Source organism: Onychostruthus taczanowskii, unplaced genomic scaffold, assembly GCF_017590055.1.
Source record: "Onychostruthus taczanowskii isolate IOZ18803 unplaced genomic scaffold, ASM1759005v1 scaffold83, whole genome shotgun sequence".
NCBI classification, from domain to species: domain Eukaryota; kingdom Metazoa; phylum Chordata; class Aves; order Passeriformes; family Passeridae; genus Onychostruthus; species Onychostruthus taczanowskii.
Genome location: NW_024506221.1, coordinates 267,557 through 288,075, shown reverse-complemented (window position 1 = coordinate 288,075; position 20,519 = coordinate 267,557). Strand labels below are relative to the sequence as shown.

At 45.8% G+C, this 20,519-nt stretch overlaps 3 protein-coding genes across 4 annotated transcripts in view; all 3 read right to left on the bottom strand.

Annotated features, from left to right (window-relative positions):
• Window positions 1–480: 480 nt before the first annotated feature.
• Window positions 481–3,385, bottom strand: MCIDAS (multiciliate differentiation and DNA synthesis associated cell cycle protein). Its single transcript, XM_041424609.1, has 5 exons — window positions 3,331–3,385; window positions 2,952–3,024; window positions 2,345–2,559; window positions 2,088–2,198; window positions 481–1,652 (listed from the first exon to the last, which is right to left on the bottom strand). The coding sequence occupies exons 3-5, from the start codon at window positions 2,543–2,545 to the stop codon at window positions 1,161–1,163; spliced, it is 804 nt and encodes a 267-aa protein (XP_041280543.1). The 5' UTR covers window positions 2,546–2,559; window positions 2,952–3,024; window positions 3,331–3,385; the 3' UTR covers window positions 481–1,160.
• Window positions 3,386–5,586: 2,201 nt separating this feature from the next.
• Window positions 5,587–7,150, bottom strand: CCNO (cyclin O). The gene is made up of 3 exons (XM_041424585.1): window positions 6,905–7,150; window positions 6,637–6,822; window positions 5,587–6,484 (listed from the first exon to the last, which is right to left on the bottom strand). Exons 1-3 carry the CDS (start codon window positions 7,148–7,150, stop codon window positions 5,999–6,001), a joined length of 918 nt encoding a protein of 305 aa, XP_041280519.1. The 3' UTR covers window positions 5,587–5,998.
• Window positions 7,151–8,042: 892 nt separating this feature from the next.
• DHX29 (DExH-box helicase 29) overlaps window positions 8,043–20,519 on the bottom strand; it is a 29,531-nt gene continuing 17,054 nt past the window's right edge. For both annotated transcript variants that reach the window (XM_041424573.1, XM_041424574.1), the window contains 8 exons: window positions 19,645–19,720; window positions 17,774–17,998; window positions 15,868–16,004; window positions 15,128–15,221; window positions 14,117–14,419; window positions 12,686–12,817; window positions 11,043–11,139; window positions 8,043–10,305 (listed from right to left, as the gene is read on the bottom strand). In XM_041424573.1, coding sequence (XP_041280507.1) covers window positions 10,250–10,305; window positions 11,043–11,139; window positions 12,686–12,817; window positions 14,117–14,419; window positions 15,128–15,221; window positions 15,868–16,004; window positions 17,774–17,998; window positions 19,645–19,720 — 1,120 coding nt within the window. In that variant the 3' untranslated portion in view covers window positions 8,043–10,249. The remainder of the gene's footprint in view (window positions 10,306–11,042; window positions 11,140–12,685; window positions 12,818–14,116; window positions 14,420–15,127; window positions 15,222–15,867; window positions 16,005–17,773; window positions 17,999–19,644; window positions 19,721–20,519) is intronic.

The window sequence follows — 20,519 nt, the reverse complement described above, 5'->3', positions numbered from 1 at the left end:
GCTGGCAACAACAACCACTCTCCTTCCAAATACATCTCTGCTTGCCAAAAGCACAACAGTATGTGCAGGGTTTCAATTCCCCTAGGAAATCCACTGAGGTGATTGTGTGCTGTCAGCTTAACTATCATACAGGCCTGTCACAGTTGGACTACTGTTAATGTGCACAGACCCATGCAAGGATACTGGAAAAGATGAATGCTGAAAAAACAACAACTTCACAGGGAGAAAATCCCTACCCTGGATGGAGCAGTGTGTCACTTGTGCACGGCAGAAATATAAAAATATCAGGTACTGTTTCATGAGTGTTATTAGTGGCTCAGCTTTCAAACTAGTGGGTGAAATGAAAGCTTTCTCAGTGAGACTCACAGGAGCATCATCAGACAGACAGATACACACTGACAAAAAGTGTTTGGTATGCAACATGGTCATGGCGTTAGGCTGTAAACATTTCTAGCAGCACACTATATATCTTCTCCTTTAATCTGCTACTCTTTACATTTCTCTTTACATAAGTTAGTACCACTAACTAATGTTAAAAGTAGCATGTTTTATTCTATTCTGTCAGACATGCTTTCTGCTATCTCTGCTCTAATTAAAGTAAATATGCACATCTGATGCAAAATGAAGTTCACAGTAAATCTGTACAAATAAAACGGCGATTTTAAGCACCATTTAATCATCATAATGAGTGCAAATATACACACACAGTTGCACACATGAATGATACAAGTGCACTTTGTAAACATTGTGGGTGTGAAATTCCACGATAGAGCAGCTGCATCGTGATTAACCATCTGGGACGATCACTCTGCTTTCATACTGGCCAACCCCAGCCGCTGTCCTGTCAGCTACACTTGTCTGCTCAGCTGACTTAAAACCTCTGGATAAAACCGGGCAGATCTTCGTTTAATTTCTACTTTCATTAGCAAGCTGCTGATGGCAAGCTGCGGGCCAGGAGCCACGGCGGCACGGCGTTCGAAGCCTGCGGCGCAGGACCCTCGATGAGGCACGGTGCCTCTGCCGCGCCAGCCCGTCGCTTCTCCGGCAGCAGGGAGAATACCCCTTTTCCAAGAGAAAACGGGGAGCGTGCCGACGGGTGTGCGCTGCCAGCCTCAGGCTGCAGAGGCCCCGGGACACGGGTGCGCGGAGCGGCGGGGGGCTCAGCGCGGCACCCATCGGAAGCGGTGCCCGCCGGCGGCTGTGCGGAGAGTGAAGGCGTTTCCCTGCGGGAAGGCCAGGGTGCGGATGGCTCCCGCCTCCCCCAGCGCAGCCCGCAGGCTGCCGCTCCCCTCCAGCTCGCTGCCGACCGGGCGCGGGGCGGCGCGGCCGGTGCGCAGCCCGCGGAAGGCGCCGTGCAGCCGCGGGCCCGGCCGTGGGCGCTTGGCTGTGGGGCTGCCTCCCGGGCTGTGTCCCGGGCTGCCCCGGGGGCTGCCCCCCAGGCTTCGCAGGGCGGCGCGACACTTCTCCGACACGGCCCGCAGCATGGCGTCCACGCCCTCCGCATCCTCCAGGCCGGTCCCGGCCAGGGCAGCGGCGGTGGCGGCCGCAGCAGCGGCGGGCGGAGGAGGTAAAGGATGAAGAGGATGAAGAGGAGGAAGAGGAGGAAGAGGAGGAAGGTCTGTCCCGTCGGCGCTTTGCGGGAGCATCAGCGTCTGCCGGCGAGAGGGAGCGCGAGTTCCGCGATCTGCACCGCACAGCCCCGTCCTGTTTCGCACCACACTGTGCTCCGCTGCTCCATCCCACACCGCACGGCCCCCTCCCACACCTCCCTGTGCTGCCCCGAACCGTACCACGCTGAGCCCCACCCCCCACGGCCCTGCTCCACCCCATACTGCTTTACCCCACACCGTACCAATCCATGTTGCCCTGCCCCACACCGTCCAACCCATACCACCCTGTCCTGCACGACACAACTCCCAGAGTCCCACACTGCAAAATCCCATTCCATATCTCCCACCATCCAGGCCCTGTCCCATCCTGTGCTGCCTTACCCTGCACCCTATTTTCCCCTGCACCCGACATCACACTGTCCCCCAGGGACAAGCTGGGCAGTGGGGCAGACAGGCCGGGTGGTGAGCAGCACTCACGTCAAGAACAGCCGCCAGCTGCCTGGCCTGACTTGCCAGCTCCTTCAGCTGCACGTTGTTCTCCCGCAGTGTCAGCAGCTCTTCCTGCCTCTGTGTGAGGGTCTCCTGCAACTACAAAGGACAAATGTGGAAAGCGGTGGTTGAGACAGCCACATCATCCAGGAGCCAGGGGATGCTGCAGGCCATGGCCCTGCAGTTGCCTCAACAGGATGCAACAGAACACAGCGTAGACTGGGGAGGGCTTTGGGGGTCCCTACCTGGCTGTTTTCTTCCAGGGCATCTCCCAGTGCTTTCTGGTGCTGGTCTGCCAGGTCCCTCCAGCACGGCTCAGGGGAAGACAGGTTCTGTGGGGAAACCTGCACCAGTGCACTGCTCTGCAGCTGCGGGGTGCAGGGGCTAAAACCCACCTCCTCACCAAGTGAGAAATCATAGTCAGTACAGTCCAGTGGTGGCGACATTAAGCTGGATACATCTGGAAGGAATAGCCACTAGTGTTAAGTGGAGGCATTAATGTCTGCTCCCCCCAGCCCCAGCACACCATTCTGGTTTTAAATATCCCTCTGGATGTCCCCTCTGGACTTGTCCCTCTGAAATGCTTTTACTCTACTGTGACAGCTGTGCACCCTGAATCTGTTTGGATTTAATTTGTCTCCTGTGGGAGAAAGCTCAGTGACAGCTCAGATCTCTAGGGGAGTGAACAGGAACTACCCCACAGACGGTCCCATGGTGGGACAAACATGCAGTGAGTGGGCATCCAAAATTCCAAAAGCAAAGCAAAAAAAAAAGAGGAGACTGAATGCAGCATGACTGCAGATGTGCACACACAGGTATATTTGGCTCAGGTAAGGAAAAATATCTACTTGCCAGATATAAAATCACCGACAGTATGCCTGAATTCCTGGAAATCAAACTCCGGCCCATCCTGGAAGCAGGGACCCTGGCAGGGGTGAAGGAAATGATCCAGTGAGCAGGGCCCAGGGCTCAGACCTGCCCACTCCACTGCCCATACTGTTTTGACAGTGTCCACTGCCTGTGCTCAGTGCCTTATCACAGTTCCAGCACATCCAGGCACCATCCCCTTGCCACTTGCATCTGACGCATGGGACAAGATGCTGTCCTCTGCTGTGCCCATTTCACAGGTGGGAAACTTGAGGCTAGGGGAGTTGCCAGCGTCCACCTTCTTGAGAGAGCTACCCCTTCAGGTGCCAAGTGCAGCCTAGGCTGTTCTGAACAGTAGGTTTACCTGCTCCAGGGTCACAGGGCCAGCTGGGGTGGTGGGAAGGATGGGGGCAGAGGCTGCCAAATCCTGCCAGTTGATGGTGCTGAGCACTGGGGACAGTCAGAGACAAAGGTGAGTAGCATGGGAAGGGGTGGACATAGCAAAAGGAGAACGGCAAAATGAGAAGCATGGCTGGGGAACATCTTTGATGTGCATGGCCAGGTAATGCAAGGCTGGGAAACAGGGTGCAGAGGCACCAGGAATGATACAGTGGGGTTCATGGAGAGGAGTCATGGCTGGGGGAACACGGTGGAGGGTAAGGCGTGGGGTGTCACGGCTGGGGAGCACAGTAGGGGACATCAGAGGGGCGCAGAAGGAGGAACAGGGAAGGGTACACGCCTGGGGGGGCTAAGGCTGTTCGCTGCAGGCTGACTCACCCAGGGCGGGCGCGGCGGCGGCCGGCGAGGCAGCGCTGCGGCGCGGGCGGGGCGGGGGAGCTCGGGGGCTCGGGGCGGCCGGGGGCGTCCACGCCGTGTCCCCGCCGGGCCGGGCCGGCTTCTTGGCTAGGCGGGCAGGAGGGCCCTGGACTGTGTTGGGGCAGATACTGCCGAAGGCTCGGCGGCGGCCGCCCTGCTCCATGCTGGCGCCCCGGCCCCGGCCTCGGCCTCGGCTCCAGCTCCGGTGCCGGCGGGCGCCCTCCGCCCCGCGCCGCCGCCGCCCCGGGCCGGGCCGCCGGCTCCCGCGCCCGCGGAACCCTTCCGCGCGCCTGCGGAGCCTGGGCGGGCCGAGGGGGCTGCCCCAGAGGGAATTGCGAGGATAGGCGCTGCAGGGCCCGCCACCACGGCCGCCCGTCCCCCGCAGAAGCTCGGCGCCGCGCTCACCCCCGCGGGTCGCTGCCGCGCGGTGCGGGCTTCAGCTTGAGGGCTGGGCTGGTTTTATGGTGTTTGTTAAATCTCTCTAAGGGATAGGGTCCGTCTGCGTCGAAAGCCACGGGGGACATGGGGGGCCCTGTGGGGAGAGTGTTATGTGGAGAAAAAACCACGTCCATGGCATCTTGAATATACCGATCCGCACATCGGGAGAGCCCAGGCACCCTAGCACACACCCTAGCACAGGCAGAGAGTCCCACTCGCTGATACGGCATGTGCAGCTGAAATCACCGACGGGGTTGGCGGAGATTGAGCTGCCCTTTATTCCACCGTGGCGGTCTTGTAGGTATTTTTTGTAACAGCAGCGTGGACAAGGTTTCGTTCTGCCTCATCACCTGACGGCAGGCAGGACTCGGAGCGCCGCCCGGCGTCCGGGTCCCCCCTGCGCTGAAAGGTGAGCCCTCCCTAGGGCAGCTCCAGGCGTCTATGAGGTCTTTTAACACTACTTTCGTGCACAGATACAAATGAAGAAAATGAAATATTTTACAACGCTATGACTGTTTTCTGCCTTTGAATGTGCCAACCTGCTCAGGAGCGTGCATCTGGATTAGAGACCTGCCAGAAAACTAAACAAACAAACAAACCCAGCTGTTGTTATTATCCCGCACTGTGTTTTCCTACATTTATGTCAGTGTATCTATTTTTTCCTCGAGCCATGACCAAGCCAGCGGGAGGCAGTTTGAAACGGGTGAAATAAAACCCCATAGACTGGCTATAGAGCAGGTGTTTTTTTATTCCAGCACTGGAGGTGAGGGGGATTTCTTTACCTAACTCACCCACCCTTGTCAAGTGCTGCGGTCTATTTATGCAGTAAGTATTGCTTAATATTGCTACGTCATTATAACATCATCATATATGCACCTGAACTGATTTATATAATGTTATCTCATGGATATAAATTGTTCTACTGTACTATGCTTGTGCTTCCCCAGTTTAAGTGGTCTGGGAGGTCTTCTTCAATGAAGACTTAAGGTGTTCCTCACATCTGAACTTTTCAACTTTATCTTCGGAGCATGCACAATTATGGTGTTCCTTGGTCTTTCTGGATCTAACCAGTCTAAATTCTTAATTTTGTGGCTAATTTGCTTTACATTTGCTAATTACTAATTAGTACACCCTGCTGCTTCCCAATATAGCTATACCTGTCTATTTTTGAAACTATTCACCTGGCATGTTTCTGTTTATTTAAGCATTAAGCAACTAGTTAACTGTATACTGGCTATTACATTGTATAGAAAGTTATGATTCGGGTTATATTGGTATCTTATATATCTTATAACTCAAGATGTATATCTTATAACTCAAGATCTTGTAACTCTGACTCAAGTTATATAGGCATCACAGGGAATGACACTATTGGGCATGTTTATTTTGTGGGGGATTGAGTTAACTGACAGGGTGAATTCGTTATGTGCCAATGTGTTTCCTCTCCCAGCTGCATCTGCATACCACCAGCCAATAAACGTATAGAGATAACAAGCAAAAAAGAGTTTACTCAACATTCGTTTGGTCCTTACAATGCTATCTTCATGGACCACCCTCCAATTAAATAACACAGTATGTGAGATTCAGTAAATTATTTACATGCTGGACTTAAAAAAAATACAGCAAAGGGACAGTGCAGATGACATGACACATAAAATCGTTTGCAAAACGCCATCTAATTTTTAAGCTCCAATGACACTAAGGCTCAATGGATCAGACTGCACCGACTCTGTGGAGCACAAAGGCCGAACCAGTGCCCTCTCCACCACCACCCCCTGTCAGCGGTCATCCCCAAGCCAGGGGCACTTCTGGGCCACCTCCGAGGGCAGGAGGAGAGACAGGGACCGCCCGTTCAGAGACACCAGGAGCTGAAGCTGGTCCATGCAGTCCCGTAGGAGCTCTTGCGGATAGCCGCTGATTCGCAGGTCCAGGGGGCTGCGGTGGCTCAGGAGCCGGTCCGCAAGCCCCAGGCTGCTGGCGGCCAGCAGAGAGGGCGCGTATTTGGTGAAGGCATAGTCAGCCAAGCTGAGCTCCGTGACGCCCGCCGCCAAGCTCCGGGCGTCCGCCGCCTCCCCCGCGTCGGCCCCCCGAGTCTCCAGCCGCACCTGGCTGAAGTGCTCCAGGAAGAAGCTGACGGTGGGCGCCGCCAGGTCGAAGTCCAGGCGATGCAGGACGATGCACTCCAGGTTGCGGAGCTGCTGGCGGGTGAAGGCATCGCAACAGAGGGCGAGGAGCTCTTTCACGCTAGGAGGGTGCACCTCCACCTGCGGGTGGGCACAGGAGTGAGGACGCTGCCGCCGGGAAGCAGTGCAGAGGAGCTGGCGCGGAGCCCGGCCTGTCTGTGTCCCCCTCAGACTGGCCTCAGCGGGCCGCCACCCCCGGTGGCGGGGCACCCGGGGCCCGCGGCCGCCCCTACCTGTTTGCAGGCGATGAGCAGTGCTGTTACCCCCAGGAGCTGGAAGCAGTCTGCGGCCACTGGGGTAGTGGCGAGAAAGCGGTCGAGGATGTTAACGGCCAGGCAGAGTGCCTCCAAGGAGAGCCCGAAATGCCGGTGCACGGGGATGAGCCAGCTGACCAGCTTGCAGCGCGCCTCTGCCGTCACCTACGGCACCGGCAGTGGGGATCAGGCGGGGCCGACTCGGGGTCTCCCGCCCACTCCCCGCCGCCGGCCCCGCTACCCCCACCTGCGGCTGCCGGGCGAGCGGCTCCCGCGGCTGGAAGCGGCTCTCCAGCCCCTTGCGGGAGCGGTACCAGCTCTCCCCGTAGTCGCGGAAAGCCTGCAGATCCTGCGCGTTCTCCCCCGCCGCCGCCGCCGTCCTCGTCCCCAGGCACCGCCGCCTTGCCGGGCGCCGCGGGCAGCCCCCAGGGGAGCCGCCGGGCCCCCGACGCTCCGGAGTGCCGCCGCACCGCCCGCTCGCCGCCGTCACCATGGGGTGGGCGGCCGTGCCAGGTCCGCTCCGGTGGCGGCACTGGCTATTTGAGCGGAGTGGTGGCCGCCAAAGCTGTCACCGCCCGCCTCCCGAGCACCCCGCCCCGCCCGTCCCGTCGTCGGGGCACTCAGGGGACCACCGTCTCCAAAACAAAATCCGAGCCACCGAAACGTCTGTCTCTTCTCTGCCGTTTGCCCTCGGGCAAAAAGGCTGTGGTGGGACCTCCCGACCACGGGCTCCTCGCTCTCGCGCGGCACAGAGAGCAAGCCAGACAGCAGTGCCGTAAACCCACGAATGTGGCCAGCTGAAGCTGCTGCGTGGATTTTGCCATTACCAACGCAGGCGTCTCTCCAGCTCCCAGCGGTTCAGCTCAGAACGTCGTAAGCTTTACAGTTACCGATCACTGCCTGTAAGTAACACTTCCAGTGCAGGTCACCAGAAACAGCACGGGACAACAAGGGAAAGAACTAGGAATGCTGGAGCTCACGATACAATCTGGGTTTCAGTTACACTTTCATCCATGGACTATTTATGTGATGAGGCACTATATTAAACAGCTGAATAGAGGGAACTTAAAACAGTCCTGCACTCCAACCACCCATTTATAGTGTCCTATATATGTGGAAAGACCTGCAGAAAGAAAACTTCTTCTGGGTTAAGCACTGGGAAAGATGGCAGTAGGAAACAAGAACTTCAAGAAGCCAACGATACAGAAAGAAAACAGGGGAGGAGGTGGGAATCCCACAGTGTGAATGGCAGGAGCAGGAACTCCTCTCCAAGGTAAAAAAAACAAACCCACATTGACGACCACAGTTGAGATAATGGTGACAAAATCCAGAGACAATGAATGGTCTTGTGTCTGACAAATGCTTTGAGAAAAGCAACACAGAAGTGTTAACAGAAGTCTTTATTAAATAAATAGCAAAAGAGAAAGTTCATCCACCCAAAAGAGTACAGGCACAAAAGTATACTGCAGAAGCAGAAAGCCAGTGTAGCATCTGGGTTGTTTTTTTTTTTTTTTGGTGTTTTTTTTTTCTTTTTTTGTTTGTTTGGCTTTTTTGTTTTTTTGTTTTTTTGTTTTTTTTTCTTTTCTTTCTTGGGTTTTGGGGTTTTTTTTTAAGTTTTATTTAAAGATAACTGTGCTTGTCTGTACACCACAGTGTGACCTCCTTAATTTGTTTTACAGAAAACTTGTTAACACAGAAGATCGTGCAATTGCCCAGTTATTACACTATATCCCCTTAATTTATTTAAGTTATTTATTTAGAAGATTACAAAGAACAGCATGCTAGAGAAACACAAAGAATAACTCTGAATTTCAACATTACCACCTATAAATGGAAAAAAACCTCTTATTCATCACAGCTGAATAAGGGAGAGCTCAAACACAATTCACACTTTTCCTAGGATTTAACCATTTAAGACCAACAACTCATTTGCAAAATTCAAACCCAAAATAAAGAACAGCTTGCTAATAACTGAATTATTGAAATATTTTTCTACTTTGTGTTTCCAAAGAATACAAATAAAACATCTCAACTAAAACAAACCCTAGGAAATTTGTTTAGGGTACAGATTTAGTTTACATCTTCAATGAACATAATTTGCAAGTTTTGATTTCAGTGTGGGAATACTGAAGGCAAAGTTGAGCTTTTAGGGTCTAAGATCACAACTTCCTGTTCAAATGCTTCCTTGCCTAAACGGTGCTGTAAAAAACCACCAAAAGTCACTTCCTGTCTCCTCTGAAATCAGGACTACCACTACATTATCATAAAGCATAAAAGAATAACAGATATGATCCCTGTTCCTTCAGAGCTGTTAGCGAACAGCTTTCCTCTTCCAGCATTGGTGTAAGCTAACGTGCACAAGCTGGACAGTAATAACAGTTCCACTGTGATAATCTAAATGGATAGGCTCCATATATTTTGCATTTTTATGAATTCAATTTCCTGAGTGCCCTTTCTGTACACGATTAACTTCTGCTGTATAAAATCTTTATTTTTCAGATTAAACAAAAGTTCTCATCTACACTGTGCTTCTGTCTGTGAAGACAGTTCCTATTTGACTGCAACTATTTAATGGCAAATCCTCCCCACCAATATATTCCTTACTCTTGAAAGCTAAGTTGGCAATCTAAAATTGCACTTCATAATTAGAAAAGTGTGGATGGGTAGAATGTGAGACCATCTGATTCATTAAGTTAAGGATTATTCAGTATTGAAGAAACAAGAAACAAAGGATCACACAGATATCCAGTCATTGTGAGCAAGTAGGGTAGGAGAGAACTGCCACTGGAAGCTCCCACTAGGAGCTTCTCTGGTATTTCCTTGAAGAGGGTCAATGTGAATTTTGATCAATAAGAGGACAAAAAACACATGATCATCTCCTGAAGGGTGCCTGGAGAACTATGCAAAACTTGACATACAAAAAAGGGAGAGCAAAATATAGTACAGTTGCAGGAGTCACAAGAATCAGGGTAAACAGGGAGGAACAACTGTGAGAAGAGGCACATCCTCTTCTTTGGGAGGAGCTGCTGGTCCACATCTCACTGAGCACCCATTCACAGCAGTCCATACCATCATTTTAGAGAGGCTTGTAGAGCATCTTCTCAATGTAAATCAGAGTAAAATTAAGACTACTCTAAGATGTCTTGGTTTAATACTGTAAATTAACAGTTTTAAAAAAAATCAGCACTTAGGAAACCCATATGAGAAACATTTGCCTTCCATTTGCATATATGGAATTCTACTCAACTGAGATTCAGGACTGAATCATCAGTACACACTGTACTTGATGGTATGATTAGCACATCAAGTTAAAAAAAGAGAAATGGCTGTGAACAGTTCATATTTTGAAAAAGCTGCTTGGAGTTATCATTCTTAGAGTCATGACAAATGGCACCAAATATAGTGTAAAGGCTAAACATATCCAATGTTCATCTTCAAAATGATAAAAAGAAAGTCTGATCCTATGCAAAATCATGCAGTCTATCCCCATCATGGCTGGTATCAACCATACTAAGAATTTAAATTAATTTCCAATTAACGGAGTGCGTATTTCCCCTGCAATGAAGCTCTGATCTGTTGCTGATTTCTGATTTCAGTTACCGTCTTCTGTTTTTATCAGCTCTTTGATGATGTATAAGACCTTGTCATCTAGAACACAACAAAACCACAGCATATGAAAAAGAGCAAGCTTAAAAACTGATTCTCAAAATTCCAAAAATCATAAGAGAAGTCTAGCTGTCAACAACTGAAAATTTTAATGTTTTAGGCTATGCTAGAATCTAAAGCAGAACAAGTGATTACCACTTAGCAAGCAAAAGGACAAACAGTATGTACACAGAACATCATCATAAAATTATTCTATGAACTGCTGATGACCATTTCAGTATTCCACAAAAGAGATTGGGAAAGTTGTGTTGTTAACTCCAGACACATCAGCATACAGGAACTCCCCTTTCTTCCCCACCTACAATACGCTCCTGAATATCCAGTGTCCAAATTTTAAATGGTGCTCTGCTATCCCTTACATTTGGGAACCAACATGTCATTGGTTAACCTAGGTTTTGAGACAACTTGCATAACACTTACAAATCATCTATGCCTAGGATTCTCCACACAATCTCAATTTCATTTTGAGATGCTTGCCTCACCATTACTACCACCTTGAATGCTGTTACCATGGAAGTCTTTAAAATGGCAGTTGTGCAGATCTTTGTACATCTGGGGCGAGCCACACAATATATGCAGGGTTAGTAATGACTTTCTGGATGCCTCTTAATGCAACTTTCATGTCACACATACTACTGTGTGAGGACGCGGTGTACTAATGATTCCTCAGTTTTGCTGCAAGGTCCATTTAACAAAGAGTAATGCCAGCAATAAGTTACCTTCAAGTGACATTTTAGGATTTTCAAGCTTCTTCTTCAAAACAGATTCAATGAGAACTCTCAGCTGTTTGAAAATTACTGCTATCTTAACAGGAGCCTATAAAGAAAAGACAAACATTTAATCAGCAGACACTTCACACCAAAATATAGATCAAAATATTACCCTAGATATAAAAAAAGAGTTCATATCAAGATTCCTGCAAACATGATGCACATACGTGATTTTTAATGGTAATGATAATCATGATGGGTAGGACATTCATTAAATGACTTTGCTTACATTATGCCTTAGCTTTAGGCACCAGTTGTTCCAGTATCAAAGCCTGAAGAACAGCAGCTGAGAAGGGTAACTTGGAACATGTTCCCCACACAAGCAGCATAAGGGGAAATTATTACTTCACCAAGAAGCTGCCCAATTAACTGCCTTTTTACCCCCCCCACCCAGGTAACAAAGTTCAAATTACACCTACACCTGAAATAAAACAGCTACTGCCTCTTGGGAGGTCTGCCAGGCCTCCTGAAGAGGCAATCACAAGCCTTTTCTAGATCTCACTATGAATTTGGATACCTAAAACAGAACCCCCTCCCAAAAATATTTAATTTTATCCTTTCCTCCCTGTTTCAATCTTTATTTAATTTATATGCTGCCTTTGGTACAACAAGTAGCTGCTACAGCAGAAGCACAAAATGTAAGGTATTTTGCTTAGTGTCTCAGTAGAAAAGTAGAAATTCTGAAACACTCTGTAAGATGTGATTAGCCCAGCAACTACACAACTGTAGCCATGCAGGGACCAGAAAAAAAAAGTCTAACAAACCCACAAGGGACCTGCTTGATAAAATTCCCTGTTCATGATAATCAGTGAATTAAATTAGATGACTGCTTACTTGGATCAACAGACTGCAAAAAATTGCTTTGCTGCTTACAGTTGTCTTTGAGAGTAGCACAAGGCTCAGAGCATAGAAGGAGCACAGAAAATTGTAACCATGTAGCTGCCTGGATAGCAAAACTTGCCATTTATCAGAATTTACACAGGATCTTTTCATGACAACTATTTTGTCTGCAAAAATGTGCTAGGAAAGTGCTCTCAGTTTCCAAGTAAAACTTACACATGCAAAAAGGAAAAAAATCTAATCAATAAAACCAAACACCCCTAACCCATGTAAGCAGCTATTTTACAATTTGGATCTTTTTTCCAAACAATTCTGTCTGCATTACAGAACAGTATAACAGTATAACAGTAGTGTGCTAAAGATAAATACGTAGTTACAAGTTTGCAAAATTATAAGAAAAGGTCATAAAAACAGTACACTCCTCTACTTTTAGTACAAGCCCTATTAAAAAAAGGTTTAGTCTGCATCCATTTTCAATACCTTTTCTGAAAGAACACTTTCTTCTTGAAGAGAGTGGGAACTGATTTGTTGCACACCACGTATGACAAGTCTATTCTTTTGAGTGTGATTTATTAAGATTTCAATACATGTATATAAAATTTCCCATCATTACCTTAAATTCTCTCCACCTTTCTTCCCCCTCTTGTCCCCATCTCCCATATACAGTGGTCCAAATCAAGCTAATATATCAACTAGGTAATATGAAAGCTCATGGAGTCACAAAAGGTAGTTTAGTTATAACTTCAATGCACCTGAAAATGGATCCAACCATCAACTGTCAAGAGACGCTCACGATGTTGGACTTCTATATCCCCACCAAAAAGCAAAATGGGAAAGGGGGATATTAAAGTAGTTTCTCTCAAATACACCTTGGCATACCTCACCTGCATATAAACAAACACGAACAATTAAAAACAGCAACAAAAAAATCCCAAACAACATAACATTCTACAACACTAAATTTGATTGCTACTTCTACAAGCAAGAAATACACTTTTCCTTTTTCAAGATGCAACCAAAAGAAGTTATTGCAAACAATCAATAGCTATTTTTCTACCTTACATCACATAAAATAACTCACTTTAAGTGATAGGCATATATGCTAGAAGTTAGCTAAAGCCACAGTTAACTTCTTAATGCTCAAATAGAGACATAACATTAACCTAGCAGCATTCACAGAAGCAACGCTAAAAGTAGTAACACTACTGAAGCAGAAGGCAGGCAAAGCTCTTTCATTCCACATTCTTCTTGGGATCTGTTTTATCAGTTTATCTACGTGCATAAATGTGGTACACACAGACACACACTGCATGAAGTATGGGGCTCAGCATGTGCTGCTTCTGGTTTTGGAACATCTCGAATAAAGACAGAATGGGGTGGAATGAGTTTAGTGGGAAGAATGGACATAAAAAGAGTGCATGTTCATACAAAAGTGCAGGCTTAGTTTGTCCCACTCTTCATGGAATAACTTACCTACCTTAGCTGCTGTCTTGTCATCACACTATGATGTTCTTGGGGGTCAGGAAATATTTTCAACTCTCAAAAAATACTATCACTTTATATGCATTAAAAAGTCTAATACTTCCTGCTTCTCCACAGTAAATTTGGCCATTAAACAACTGTCAAACTTTTGTTGTACCAGAAGTATAACTAAATACAAACACTTAAATTTAGCAAAATTTAGGTGACAAGATTTTCCATAGAAGGGGAAACAAGTTAAAAAAAATTGCAACTCATTAGGGAGTTTAGCTGTCCTTTACAGAATTGGCTCTTTTGTTTTATTACTGGTGTATGTTAGTACCAAGTTTCAAAACCTCAGAACAGAAACAAAGCAGACTTTGAAAAGTTACTATTACATATCAGTGTGTAAAGTGCTATTAAAATCAACAAGACTGTATTTAAAAAATCAATGATACTATGAAGTTAAATGCTATACAGAAAATGCCTTCCATTTATAGCTACCAGCTTCACCCTGAACAGATTTGTTCATGATCTTCAGCTTGGCCTTCTTTTTCTTCAGCACTCAGTTGACTCACTTTTATGGACTTTAGGATCATTAGATAATAAGGCTCTTAAACATAAAACAATTAGATATGAAATAACATACACTAATTTGAAGTATACTAGAGCCACAACTCCACCTTTACACAAACTACTAGCTACATTCACTATCTTCAACTTACCTTCTCCTGGTAAAGCAGCCATCCATATGTCTGCAAGTCTCGATTTACAGAAGAGGGATGAACTTGAGCTTTACCCTGAGCAGTTTCTACCGTGCAAGCCAGCTTCTCTGTAATATCCACAGACTTTGTATATAGTATTTTTCCTATGTTGTCATACAGCCCTGCAGTCAACACAGCTTTAAGAAGAGCTATTTCACTGAGAGACAGGGACTGTGTGGCTCCACGTCCATCCCATCCACATTGTGTTGAAGGTGCTGTAAACCCTGCTGCTCTGACCACCCTTATGAGTTCTTGCTTCACATCCTGAAATTAGGATGGTATCAGTTAAGTTTTGAATTTAAAAAGTTACATACTCCAACAGCAGGAAATTACACTTCATCTGAATTATTCATGCTCTCTATTCCCTTACTAGAATAATCACTTGTATTTACTGCAGCCACATTGGAATCCTAGCTATTTCTATGGTAAAAAACATTATTTATAACAATCTGATATCTGGAATATAGGATTAAACATATGGAAATGTATATTCTGCAAATACTAAATCTCTACCTGCTGTTAAAATGAAAAGATACATTTGCATCAAAGATCCAGTTCTGCTTAGAAGTACTCAGTCACTCAAACTTAAAAGGAAAGATCAATTAAAACATTTTCGCACCAAAAATAAGACACCATTCATGTATGTTTGTGGCTCATCTTTCAAATTAACTGTTAACAGATATGTTATTTGATATTAAGAATAATATAAATATTTTAATTCATGAAGTTGTGATTCTCTGAGGAAAGTAAGGCCTAGCTTCTCCAATAGCAGTTGACTACAAAGCTGTTTACTAAAGTGCGCATATCCAAAACTCAAATACAGACACAGCTACCTTGACTGGAAGTGTGCATTTCATCAGTCCCTAAATTCCACTTGCTTTTATCTTGTCATCTCTTTAAAAGGGAACAACATTTTCAGAGGGAAATTTTAAAAAGTAACTTATGAGTACACAGCATAATGGTAAGTTTTACCTCCAGAGTTAACAGTGAAGTCCTATTAAGGAAATTCCTTCTGCAATAAGTCATTTCAGCACGATACCCCCCTTCTTGTCGGGCCCTTTTCCACCTAAGGAAAAAACAGTGTTTATTGCAGCAAGAAACCCATCAAGACTGTAACAGTGAAGATGCACTATGTTAAAAAAGAAAAACATGTTTTGGCAGGCATTCTCCACTCTAAAGTAAGTTGTATTAATGAAGATGAATTCTGCTTGTCTAAGGATACTCCAAAGAACATGTCTGTAATATAGATTTGACAGATACTAACAAAAATATAAGGTGATTCACTCTCAACCCCCACACATTGCTGTCTCCCTTGACAGTCAAAACAAAATTCAGACTTAGTGGTAATACCCTAAAGAGGAAAAAAGCCTATATGTCATTTTATAGATATGTGCTTTATCAAATACAAAATATTCTGGTCAAAATACCACAAACAGCAAACAAAACACTTTAAACACCAGGATAAACTGACACAAGTAAACCCCTGTATGTGTGCAGGCATCGTTAAAAAGGTATTGAAGAACAAAACACTAAGCAAACTATCCATTTGTGTTACAGTACTGGGCAATCTGTTTTTCTGGTCTTACTCTGAACAGAAAAAAACTTTAAATGAAAGCTCCAAGTGAAAGTTCAAGAGATATTAAGGATTCTTTACATAACTGCATTATGTGTTATCTGCTACTAGTTATGAGCATAGGAGAACCATCACTTACCCCAGATAAGCATTGTAGATTGTAATATGGTCTGAAACTGCCATAGCTAGAGATGATTTTGCAAGATCTGCTTCATCTTTTCGACCAATAGGTGTAGTAAATGGGGATTTTTCTGTCATAACAGCAGCCAAAGTTGCCTGCAATTTTTCAGTACACATCACTTAGAAGTATTTTGTTATAAGCTTACAGATTTATAAAACAATTAGCCTGAAATTTTCTTTTATCATTATCTTAGAATTATGGGCTTAGTTTGCAAGGGACCTTAATCTAGTTTCAAACCCCTGCTTTAGGCAGGGACATCTTCCCCTAAACTAGGTTGCTCAAAGCCCCACCCAATCCAGCCTTGAACACTTCTAGCAATGGGACATCCACAACTTCTCTGGGCAACCTGTGCCAGTGTCTCACCACCCTGATAGTAAATAATTTCTTCCTAATATCAAATCAAACCAAATGCTCTTTCAGCTCAAACCCATTCCCCTCTTGTCCTGTTACCATGTGCCCCTTTAAGAAGTTCCTCTTCAATGCCCTTCAGATACTGAAAAGCTGCAATTAGGTCATGCTGAAGCCTTTTCTCCATGCTGAACAACCCCAATTCTCTCAGTCTCCTCAAAGAAGAGGTACTCCAATTCTCCTCTCTGATCATCTTTGTGATAAACTCTGGACTCACTTCAACAGGTCCACATCCTTCTTGTGTTGGGGCTACCAGAGCTGGATCCAGCACTGCAGGTGGGGTCTCATGAAAGCACAACAGAGGGAAGAATCCCCTCCCTCCCCTGCTGCCCACACTGCTCTGGATGCAGCCCAGGACACGTTTGGCTCTCTGGGATGTGAGTGCTCATGGCTGGGTCATGTCCAGCCTCTCACTCACCAGCACCCCTGAGTCTTCCTGGGCAGGGCTGCTCTGGATCTGTTCATCCCCAGCACATGCTGATATCTGGGGTAGTCCTGACCCTGGCGCAGCACCAGCGCTTGGCCTTGTGAGCTCCACATCTGCCCACTTCTCCAGGTCCCTTCAGATGACATCCCATCCTTCAGATATGTCAAGAACACCACTCAGCTTCTGCAAATTTCCTGAGAGTGCACTTGATCCCTTTGCCTTATGTCAGTGATGAAGATATTTAGTAACTCTGCTCCCAACACGACCACTGAGGGTGCCACTTGTCACTAATGTCCAACGGGACACCGAGCCCTTGACCATGAGCCTCTGGATGGGACTGTCCAACTACTTTCTTATCCATCTAATAGTTCACCCTCTGAATCCAAATCAGGTGGTGGACCATGGTAAAGGCATTGCAGAAATCCAGATAAATGAGTATGTAGCCTTTCCCTTGTCCACTGATGTGGTCTCTCCAGCACAGAAGGCCACCAGGTTGGTCTAGCAGGACCTGCCCTTGGTTAAGCTCATGCTGGTGTCTTGAATTGCCTTCCTGTCCTCCAAGTGCCACACCATATTTCTAGAAGGATCTGTTCCATCATCTTCCCAAATACAGAATTGAACCTGACAGTTTGGTAGCTCCCAAGGCCCCTCTTTTCTACTTTTTTAAAAATAAGATGGATACAATGTTTCCCCTTTCCCAGTCACCTGGGACTTCACCTGACTGCCATAAAAGCGGTTGCCATTGATGACTGAGGCAAAAAAACTGGAGACCAAGCCTGATTATCCACTTTGGAGAGTACTTAGGAGTTTAGAAGCATAGTACTAATTTGAATTGGAAAAGACCTTAAAGATCATTGAGTCCAACCACAAACACTTATATTATTCCTCTCCATGATGTCGGGGTGCCCTCACCCTACAGAAAACATTTTAACTTGCATCACCTTTTCAAAATACCACATTACAAGAAATCAGATAAATTGTTAAGAATTAACAATTTCTATACTTTAAAAAAATATTTTTTTCACTCACCACAGGATCCAAGCAGCCAAATATAGCACCAAATATAAGCATTTTGCCAATCTTTACATTAACAGGAAGGGCTGCAAGGTGCTGGCCCAGTGGAGTCAGCTTGGGCTCGTTTAACTGACAAGCACCAATCTTCCTCAAAAGATTCATTGCATTACCAATTACTTGCTGCTGTGGTGGATCTAATGCTCTGGAAAGAAAATCTTCAGGAGATCCAAGACTGCATTTCTGCGAAGGAAAAGGACATATATTTCAATAAAAGAAATTTATTATTAAGTTCTCTAACAGCTACACACAAAACTGGAAAGCTGATCTTGCATCAAAAGTTCACATTCCCTCCCCATCAAACAAGCATCTTGCTTCCTGGAAGGCTGACATGCCTCATATTAGGCTAACAAAACTTGTTTGGAAGGGCTTCATATGGCATGACCACTGTTCAGAGAAGTGTGTTACCAGTGATCACTGATGAGCAGGGGACTCTCAGTCCTGATGGGCTGCAGTTCAACCCAGCACTAATTTCTCAGGTTGCTAGATTTCTCATGCACATCCTACTCACTTAAGACATGGTGAGAGGTAATGGAATTCCTCCCTTAAAAATAAATCAATTAGAAGGCTACTAACAGAGTTTAAAATTGTAAAGCTCTAAGGCAATCTGGAATCATATTCATAATCACTATTCTCTGAACATCATGCTCATATTTTACAGCAATCAAATGCTGAATTACTCCCTGACCAGTATGAGAAGCCCCACTAAGTAATTGCATTAGATTAGGTCTGTAGTAACAAACCTTTACAGCTACCAGGGCAAATAATTCCAAAACAAGCAATAGTATGAAGGCATAATTCCTCCAGAGGCATGCACAGTATTTTTAGCTAACAAGGTGTACTGGGCTTGTGTTGCCAGGTTTAGGCAGCAGGGGCTGCATGGGTGAGTTTGGTGAGAAGCTGAGAACAGCTTTCCCTACATCTAGCCAATGCCAGGTAGCTCCAGAGCAGACCCACTGGCCAAGGCTGAGCCAATCAGTGATGGTGATCACGCTTCCGGAGAAATTACTGCACAGAAACAAATTGCAGCCAAAGAAGAGGAGGCGAGAACAACTCTGAAGACACAAAATCAGTGAACAAAGTAGGGGAGGAGGTTCTTCAGCTGCTACAGCCCACGGTGAGGAAGGCTGTCCTCCTGCAGGTCACGGAGGCCCATGGTGGAGCCCACACTCAAGCAGGCAGATGTCTGAAGGAGGCTGTGACCCTGTGGAGAGCTCACGTTGGAGTGGGCTCCTGGCAGGACCTGTGGCACCATGATGAGAGGAGCCCACACTGCAGCAGGTTTGCTGGCAGAACTTAGGACCCTGAGGGGGATCCATGCTGGAGCAGTTAATGAAAAACTGCAACCTGTGGGAAGGATTCACACTGCAGAAGCTTCTAAAGGACTGTCTCCAGTGGAAGGCAGCCCAGGATCGAGCAGAAGAAAGAATCCTCCATTCTCTGAGGAGGAAGCAGCAGCAGAAATCTGTGATAAACTGACCAAAACTACCATTCCCCATCTCCCTGTGCTGATGGAGGACAGGAGGTAGGGAACTGGGAAATAAAGTTAGGCCAGGAAAGAGGGAGGGGTGGTTTTTACTTCTCATTAACCTACTCTGACTTAGTTGGTCATGAATTCAATTGATTTCCACAAATCAAATCTGTTTTGCCTGCGACAGTAACTGGTGAGTCATCTGTTTGTGTTCTCATCTCTAGCTATGAGTCTTTTGTTATATTCTCTCCCCATCCACCTGAGGTGGAGAGTAATAGAGGAGCTCCGGGGCCACCCAGCATCCAGTCATGGTCAACCCACCACACAAGGTCAGCAATTCTAAAACCAAAACCCGTACCATAATATGAAGGCATAATTCCTCCAAAGGCACACGCAGTATTTCTGGAACAGAATACTCCATGAAGCTTTCAAACCTGCAACATCACAAAACCACAAAAACATGTATTTTCAATGAAATCTTTGAATTAAACTTGTAAATCCGGTTTTTACATGGTCATTCTTTGCAGTTTTTCTCTTGAGGGGCAGGGAAGGGAGTAGCATGGGTAAGCTATGCATACTTTGAATTAAGGTATGTGCTGTGGCTTGGAAAACAAGTTTTAGAGAGAGAAAGGCAGGAAACCCGAATTTTCAAAACAAGTCTGTAAAATGCTTTCAAACTGAAAAGTCTTTTAGGGGACTAAAAGGCACACTTAATTGATTATACCAAAAGACTTTAACCTTAATTGTTTCTCAGCTGAAAGTCACTTTAGGTTTTCACAGAAGCAGGAAAAAGGTTATTCCACTGGAGTAACATAAACTAAGTTGGCAATACCCCCATCTCACACATAGAGATTACCTCCTCAGAAGCCTACAGATTTGTCTCATAAAAAATTCAAAGTTCAGGAGGTACAGTTTGCACGCATTTGATGTAAGCCAATCAGGTGGTGTAAAAAATTGATGCTCTATAATTTCCTGTGCTGCACTTTTTCTTTAATTATGAATATTTTTTAAAAAACACACTACAGAAATATTAAGAATAAAATCAACTTTTTGAAAAAGTGTGAAAGACTGCTCTAACACTTTAAACATATGATACTCAAATTCTTGTTTTGGTTGAATTTTTTCCAGTTTTATCTTTCTGATTTGCAGTAAATAAAGTGAATTTCAACAAGAATTCTTGGTCTTGCACAGAAAAAAAATATGGTATCTATGTGATTTACAGAATTTTGCTAA

Coding starts and splice junctions, on each gene's coding strand:
- MCIDAS (XM_041424609.1), bottom strand. CDS start 2,545: ATGTCGCCACCACTGGACTGTACTGACTATGATTTCTCACTTGGTGAG. Junction 2,199..2,344: donor CCCTGGAAGAAAACAGCCAG/GTAGGGACCCCC, acceptor TGTCCTTTGTAG/TTGCAGGAGACCCTCACACA. Junction 1,653..2,087: donor AGCTGGCGGCTGTTCTTGAC/GTGAGTGCTGCT, acceptor TCTCGCCGGCAG/ACGCTGATGCTCCCGCAAAG.
- CCNO (XM_041424585.1), bottom strand. CDS start 7,150: ATGGTGACGGCGGCGAGCGGGCGGTGCGGCGGCACTCCGGAGCGTCGG. Junction 6,823..6,904: donor CGCTCGCCCGGCAGCCGCAG/GTGGGGGTAGCG, acceptor CCGGTGCCGTAG/GTGACGGCAGAGGCGCGCTG. Junction 6,485..6,636: donor TGCTCATCGCCTGCAAACAG/GTAGGGGCGGCC, acceptor GCCCACCCGCAG/GTGGAGGTGCACCCTCCTAG.